Source organism: Poromitra crassiceps, assembly GCF_964638095.1.
Source record: "Poromitra crassiceps genome assembly, chromosome: 7".
In the NCBI taxonomy this organism is placed as follows: domain Eukaryota; kingdom Metazoa; phylum Chordata; class Actinopteri; order Beryciformes; family Melamphaidae; genus Poromitra; species Poromitra crassiceps.
In genome coordinates, this window is record NC_139628.1 from 38,418,689 (window position 1) to 38,427,187 (window position 8,499).

Consider the following 8,499-nt stretch of genomic DNA (forward strand, 5'->3'; position numbering starts at 1 on the left):
TGAAGGAACTGTCATAGCTTCAGTGGGTATGTTCTCTTTGTGTTGGCAGAGTAGGCCTGCTGCCTGATGGCTCGTTGAGGATCCAGTCTCCAGGCAAGGTGGACGAGGGTCTGTACACCTGCACTGCCAGGAACCGCTTTGGTTCCAGCTCGCTGGCTTCACGGCTGCACTTTACAGGTGAGAGACACAAACGCAGACCCTTGGTTCAAATATAAGTAGATCATTTAGTAGATTAATTTACACTGTGGTTACCTAGTGTGGACACTTAATATGGTCTCAATGTTATTACTGTACTGTAATGTTATTGTACTTTAGCTGAACGGTAGTAGTGTCAGCGTTAACCTGATATGAAGTTCTGATGGTAAGTTCAATGTAATTGAGTTTGTACTTACATAATTGCATCATGCAGACCGGTTAAAATGTTTTTTGTTCTTTTCTGGTTGAGGTTATTAGAGATTTGGTGACAGCATTCTTTTCAATCAAGAGAGGCACAGACACACATAGGCAGAGCGAGAGACAGAGAGAGAGAAGCACTATTGCTCACGATTGCTCAATGGCTAGTCTGGCTGAGTCAGTGATGGGGAATGTCCAGTGCATGGCCACAGCTTGGGTCACCTCTGAGCTGCGCTGTCCCTCCTGTCCTCAGAGCGTGATTAGCCGCGGCCTTTCTGCGTTCCCATCACTGTTGGTTTCCTGATGCTGCAGCACTTTCCCTCCCCATACGACAACAATTAGAGGTTCCAGGCAACGTTTCAAAGCAGATTTAGCGGGTGCGCCCCACTCGCCTAATCTAAACGGAGTGGATAAAGGGGCTTAAAAGTGTTGAAAAATGTCCAAATGGCATCTTCTGAGCTTTTCAAGTCAGGCTCAGTAAAAGGGTCCACGTATAATGGGTCTACTACCGGCATCTTATGCATTTCAAGGATAGGGTGAAAGAGGGTTGCTAAAAGAATGCAAACCCAAGGACAATGAATCAGTCGTGGTTGTGAATAGGCTCTCTGGTGTATCTTCAACAGATACACCAGAGAGCCAATACCCTCTTGATGATGTCATCTCAAGACAAATCTTGGAGCTCCTGAATTTACAGTAATTGGGAGACCGCCTTATGGACACATTGAGATGATTGAAGTTGTATTTTATTTTGCAGTTTTAACATGACTTGTTGCCCATCTCAGTGCCTGAGGTGACTACATGTCTATCAGTGTTTCCCAGACAGCACTATTACAACTGCTACAGCTAAGGATCATTGGATGTGAAATCTGTTTTTGTAGTTTTTTGTTGTTGCTTTAAGCTTGTTTTGCATAAAAAAGAAAGACTGAAACATTATAATCAGGAAACATTGATTGTTTATTAAGTCTGATAAACAACCTTTTGGTACAGTTTGGAATAGATGCATTTATTTTGAAACATTTGGAGGATATAGTTTGTTTATTCTATTTTCAGGTGACAAAGGAAGAACCTGTCTGCAAGGTAACAGTATGACAGTAAAGGACCCCACTTGTCCAGAGAGCAGTAACAGCAGCCAATCAGCTAAGCTATGCCATGGACAAGCCTGCCCCCTCAGGTACCTTGCTGCTACTGCACGCCAATGCATTCAAATACAGTACCTTGAATATCTCAGTTTGATCATTAACACACATTGCACAACAAACACAACCACCTCCACCACACCCATGAGCACCAAACCCAAATGCAAACTTTTTTTTTTTTTTTTTGTCGTTCCCTGTCTGATTTAACACATACCCTCAGTCCATGACACAGATGTGAGGAGAATTGAAAAAGGGCCACCATGACATTTGAAAAGCCACATTGCAGCTGTCCACTGAGCTGGATGTGTAGATAGACAACAAAGAAAGGTTTCCATGTGGTCCTTATTATAAAAGACTTTTCCATCGAGCGAGAGCAGCAGTCTAGTGAAGCATACTGATCCGGAGAGGTGCAGCGGAGCATTGTTTTATAGAACGCTATGACCAGTTTCCAGTCTGGGGTCCTACTGTCTCCTCTAATCACATCCCCAACTTCCCCAGGGGGATCGTTCACGTTCCATCTTATCCCAAAGTGCTGGCTCTGAGTGATTGAAAAGCCGGCTTTGATTTCCCTGCGTGTGTGTCTTTGTGCCTGTGCAAGTGTATGCGTGCTTGAAGGAGTTCATATCCTGTTTCAAGGGAAATATGGATGCTCTGTCCTCGATTTTAAATCGAGTCTCTTTTCGTTTTAATCAGATGATCACGTAGAATTCACGCACTGATGCTAGACTTAGGTGATGAATATCTTTGGGCCAAAGGAAGTGAACCTTTTTTAGTTTGAAGTAATGGACCTGGGAAGTTATTGTTCACTTGTTGCCTGGTCTGTTTTTGTGGAACAGGTGGCGGGTGGCTCCGTGGACTCCGTGTTCGGCCACTTGTGACGGTGGGGTCCAGAGCAGGAGGGTCAGCTGCGTGAGGGGTCCCGAGGAGGGGGCTGGCGAGGTGGACAGCCAGCGCTGCGCCGGCACAGGGAGAAGACCCTCCGACACCAGGCCATGCAGCCTTCTGCCCTGTGCCAGGTGGGCCGCTACTCCCTGGGGGCCGGTGAGTCCACTTAATACTGACCAGAGAGAATTCTCAGCAGGTATACGTGATGTACCGAGGCTGTTCTCCTTTCTTAGGCTCTTTGATTTGAAGCAATGCTGATCCTGGATTACATGTTGTAAGGGTGTTTTGAGTTAGTTTTTCAACTGTCCACTAAGTGGCAGTATGGTATTTCTATTTCTACTCTCTCCAAATGATAAGGGGGATCCAACCTGATCAGAGCCCTTTTGTTTGGAATGGAACAGGCTCAGTAATTAATAATAATAAATTGTAATATTAATTACACAACAGTGAGTAATCAAATACGCCACATTTTTGTTCACTCACCTCCTGTAGTACTAGTCAGTGAAGTCTATTTTGTTTTGTTTTGAGTGTTATCTAGTTGTCTTCCTCCATCACCCTACTCCAATCTCTAAGCTCCAGTGAAAGTGTTTCATCTCTAAAAGAAATGCATGATTACATGTCAGGCCTTAAATTGTTCAGATTGTGGATTTAGTCAAAGGAGGGGGACTCAAATCAGCCACCACCACAAGAGGGCGAATTATTTCTGCTAAAAGCTGGACTTGCTTCTAATTCTAATGAAATCTCTGTCTTAGTGTCATGGTCATTGTGTGGGTCCCAGCATGGCCACACAGCACCGCCATGTTTCCTGCCAAGACACAAATGCCACCAAAGTCCCCCACAGAATGTGCAGTGGGCTCCAAAGGCAAGTATGGACGTGGCATGCTCACACAGAATGATATAAGCACAGTGGTTACAGACTCAGAAAGGCATTCACAGTATAGTGAGGCAAAGTGAACGTCACTTCCTGCTTCAGCACTGTACCAGAGATTTTCTTCCACAATTTATTTTCCCATAGACATTTTGTAAAATGCTTATAAAAATAGTTTTACTTGGTCAAACCAAACGGTTCAGCTATATTTAGAATTGGGAGAGACCATAGAACATTTCACTCCGACCAAAACTTAAAAAACATTGAAAAATATTTTCTTTAAACCCAAACTTTAACATTTTGGTCCGAGTGAAATGTTATGCGATCTCTCCTGTTTCTAAATATATCTGTACCATTTGGTTTGAACAAGTAAAACTATTTTTATAAGCATTTTACAAAATGTCTATGGGAAAATACATGGCGGATGAAAATCTCTGGTACAGTGCTGAAGCAGGAAGTGACGTTCCACTTTGGCTCTCTAGCAGCTCAAAACTATGCATCTATGTTAAAGTGTTAAAGTTAGCAAAAATATTTCTGACAACCACCTTTTATTAAACCCTCTTGTTTGTTGTGTGTATTATTTCCATCTGTGCACATTTACAGACCCAGCTCCCTAAAGAATTGCTCCACAGAAGCCTGCGCTCTACAGTGGCGTGTAGGGCCATGGACACAATGCACCGCCACCTGTGGGCGCCACGGTTTCCAGTCTCGCCAGGTGACCTGCACTCACCGGCGAACTGGCAAGGCCGTGCGTGAACACCACTGCACGTGGAGGCCCCGCCCTCCCAGCTGGCAACGATGCAATATCCTGTCTTGCGGGAGAGGTGAGATAAAGCTGCATTCGTGGCAAGTTGGAAAAAAGTTGTTCAGTGATGTCACACAACACACAATGTCTTTAATGATAGTATAGTATTCTATCGAAACTGTTTACAGTGCATGTTGTATGTACATTTACAAATTGGATGTCGTCTGCTGCTTTTCTGTACCAGCACTTACTGTACCTAACTGCTAGTGAGTAAGTGAGTCCCAGCCTATATCATGATAAACACAAAGTTCTTTGGAATTGGAAATTATGTAATGGAAAATTTCTGATTTATGACTTGCCATCAGCACAAGATAAGTACTGGCAAAAGCAGAACTGACTAGGGGTTTCACAGACTACCGTAGTCAACTAGTCGACTATCAAAACCACTAGTTGGGAGTAGACTAATCGTTCATCTGTTGTTTTAGGAATATAAACAATATAAATAAATAAATGTAACATAGATTTGTTTGAACAATCATTTTCTACATTATGCCAATAAACAGAATTTAAGGTATTAAGAGACAGAAAGACTCACATCTATGTTGTTACTGCAGTCAAACAGCCGCAGTCCCGCCTACATTAGTTAACCCTTTACTGTCCGTTTTTGAGAACTTTTTGATAAGAACTGATCATTTGTTATTGGGTGGAAAAAAAAGATATATCTCCTGACTATTCGACTAGTCGACTACCTTTTGTGAGTGGACTACTAAAATGCAGTAGTCGTGAAAGCCCTAGAACTGACACAGAGGAACTAAAAGCAGATTCAGGAGCAAAAGCCAGTTACCCTGACTACTGATTTCTATGCACCTTGACATTTCCTTCCTCAAAAACGTACGTCCATTGTAAATGTTACTGCCAAAGAAATTAGTCTGTGCAGAAATTCTGTAGCCTGACTCTGCCCGACGGGGACGGTATTGTGTTCACTTGTGAACTCTATACCGCCCCCATCTGGCAGCGTCAGGTTAGAAATTCTGTGAACGCACACCTAATGTGGCGAACACTAGATTCAGCATCCTCTGTGTGGTGTGCCCCAGCAGGAGAGTGTCGGGACAGCACCAGGTACTGTGAGAAGGTCCGACAGCTGGAGCTCTGCCCGTTGCCCCAGTTTAAGAGCCGCTGCTGTCAGTCCTGCCGGGACACCTGAGACAGGGGCTCGGAGGCGGGGCCCACGGACGACCTGGATAGGTCCCCAGACAGCGAGCAGTGACTTCAAACCCTCTATACCCCCCCCCCTCTGGACACCCTCAGCCGTCCTCGATCAAGAGCCTCGGGTAGGGGGGACCAGAGCGTGGAGGAACGTTTGGACGGTCGTACCTAGAGCGGTGGTGATGGACTGTCCTCAGAGATAGTGTGGATTAGGATTTTAAAGTATTGTTTTGTGAGAAGGGACATCACTGTTAATGAAGGCTTCAGTTTTACTTCTTTTTTTAACTGAAGTTCATGTCAACAGCTTTCCATATTGTGCAGAAGTTACTAGGCTAGAATTCCGTTGTAACCGAGAGGAAAGGTAGTGATAGCCTATCTAATGGGCAACTCATGAAGAGGCATTGTGTTTATTGATTAGCCACGCGTCCATTTGGATGGTAACTGGTGCAGTGTTCACTATAACCACTGGATAGTAGTGAGTTTGGGCTCCCAATAACAGTCTTATGTCAAATTGAAACTTATCCTGCTAAGTAGGGTTGGGTACCAAAACCCGGTACCACTATGGCAAATGGCCTGCATTTATATAGCACTTTTATTCAAAGTGCTTTACAATCAGTAGGTACATTCACCCATTCACACAGACATTCATACAACAATGGCAGCAAGCTACCACGCATGGTACTGACACACCATCGGGAGCAATTTGGGGTTCAGTATCTTGCCCAAGGACACTTCGACATGCAGACTGGAGGAGCCGGGGATCGAACCACCGACCTCTTTTATCCAAAGCGATTGGTGGACGACCCGCTCTACCTCCTGAGCTACAGCCTACAGCCACCCCACTATGGCACCGGTACTACCGGTACCAGATTGCAATGCAGATTTAGGTGCCTCATTTAGGTGCCATGCCCGAGCTGCTGAGTTAAATATCTGCCCTCCGGTGCTCCAAAACCGGCGCTGCACGCACCTTCACTAACATTATCATTTGGAGCGCGTGCTTGAAATCCTCTTATATATATATATATATATATATATGTATATCCACTTTAGACACCAGTTCCGTTATAAAAGTATCGTTTTAGCATCAGTATTGGAAAAATACGAAACAATACCCATCCCTACTTCTAAGTGGACTTTTATCTATGTGGTGTGGGTAAAGATCTCAAGATCTTTACAGAATTGAATGTTCAAGTACAGTGCATGTAGATGAAAAATGTCTTATGCGGCTAAAATCCTTGTATTCAATAAATTGGATCTCTCTGGTGTCAGCCACCTGCTAAATAGATTATGATGTGAGGGACTTTTATCCCATTTTGACCTCAGTGATTGGTCAAGTCATTTTATGTTTGAAATACGATTTAAATTGCTTTAATTTCGTCATCAGCAGAATAGATAGTAGAACATCATAAAGACTTTTGTTGCATGGATTGCACTAATGGAGGAGTATGACTGAAGCAAATCAATTTAAGGAAACAAATGACACTTATTTTTGCACTCAAAACTCATCCAGGTCTGTTAAGAACATGACTTGTCGAGTTTTTTTTATCTACGGTAGTTTATAAAGTTACAGTGTTTATATATTTGTTTTGTGATCTTGATACTTTGGGAAATGTATTTGTCAGAATGTCCCTTTAACCACTTTGCAACGCAACACCATGACATGTTTGAACGTGAGGTAAGCATAGTAATCCCCTCACTATAAAGTTAAATTCAATCTTTCCACCCATATGATTTTTGCTTGATGTGTGTTGTTTCAGAAATAAGCAGACTTGCATTTGAAAAAGAGTCCTATCATTCTTTTGTCTTGCACAACATTCAAAAGAGTTGAACTTGTAATCCTCTGCAGTAGGTTCACATACTATAGTGAAAATGGCAACTGTGTGATATTCAGATCGGGTTCAGAATAGGAGGGAACTTTTGTATTATTATTTATGTACTTAAGTTACTGTGCCAGATAGGCAGGTTTTGCACTTTTGACACTATGTCCTGGGTTCCTTAATGCTTAGCTGACGTCAAGTGCAACACAAATCGGAACAGATAGTCTTTGGCCTTTCTCTAAGGTGTGGTTATTTCATACTGTCTGAGATGAGTACAAAGCATCACAAACCTATTACCCGTGCTCTTAAGTTATGTAGATATTTGTTTTGGCAAAGTTTTATGCTCCGTTTTGTCTTGGACCTATTTATTATCATGTGTGTTCTTGTGCAGATGTGATAGTTTTGTAAATAATTACAGGGGTGATATTTGAGTATCCATTCCCCCCACAGATGATGCTATTTGATGTGCATGCAATGGGGACCCTCTGCTGGTGACTTGATGTGTTGCTCTTTCTGCCCATGCCTGGTTAATCACTAAACAATAAAATCAAATACATTCCTTTTATAATCTGTTTGTTGTGACTGTCTTAATTGTGTTGATAACATTGACTCTAATATCCTCCTATAAAAAATAAAAAATAAATTGGCTAGGTGGTGTCTATCTGCCTGTCAGTCACAATTTGTCACAATCTTGACGGGCTGACCGACACGTAGACGGTACACATTATGTTGCAAAAAATCTCTGCATAAGGGAACGGTAGCCAGCAACAGGCACACCACCATGTACTAGTTGTATTCACTCACACACACCTACACACACATTTAAATGATTTATTTGTGTCGACATGGATACAAAGTACATAAACACTAATAATGCAATCAGATTGCTGTTATGGCCGATAACCGATATTTACAGATAGATGATAATCAAATGTTGTACATACTGAAAAACACATTTAAACACTGAATTTGAAAAAGCAATGCATTTCTTCATTTCCAAAACAATTGGAAAAGCCATAAATCATAGATTTACCGCGTTGTTTCCTCTGTGGAAAATTTGGCCAATACCAATATTAACATTGCAACATCGGACCGATGACGATATGTAAAAAAAAGAAAACGCTAACATCGGCGATATTATTGCTTATATATTGTGCATCCCTGGCCCTTGAAGGGGTTCCAGAGGTCCTTGCATGTGATTGGTTATTTGTTACAAACCCATCCTCTTCCAGGTGCAGCTAGATAGGTAAATTCTGGGTTGACAGAGCTAGTTAATAACGAGCTATGTAGGACCAGTTATTTGGATTGCTAATGTTACAAAAGGTTTAGTGAACCCGGATCACTCAACGATACCCTGCCTTTGTTGAACTTTTGCTTGTAGTACAGTTTCCATTGTGACTAAAACTTTTACAACAAATATAATTTTTTTTATTGATTTTTTGTGTGATA

General features: G+C 42.3%; 1 protein-coding gene across 1 annotated transcript in view; it reads left to right on the forward strand.

Moving 5' to 3' along the window:
- LOC310779223 (ADAMTS-like protein 1) overlaps positions 1-7,579 on the forward strand; it is a gene marked incomplete at its 5' end in the record, with an annotated part of 146,440 nt that extends 138,861 nt beyond the window's left edge. The window contains 6 exons of the mRNA XM_083639729.1: positions 50-177; positions 1,444-1,564; positions 2,366-2,570; positions 3,167-3,276; positions 3,886-4,106; positions 5,125-7,579. Coding sequence (XP_083495855.1) covers positions 50-177; positions 1,444-1,564; positions 2,366-2,570; positions 3,167-3,276; positions 3,886-4,106; positions 5,125-5,231 — 892 coding nt within the window. The 3' untranslated portion in view covers positions 5,232-7,579. The remainder of the gene's footprint in view (positions 1-49; positions 178-1,443; positions 1,565-2,365; positions 2,571-3,166; positions 3,277-3,885; positions 4,107-5,124) is intronic.
- Positions 7,580-8,499: the final 920 nt, after the last annotated feature.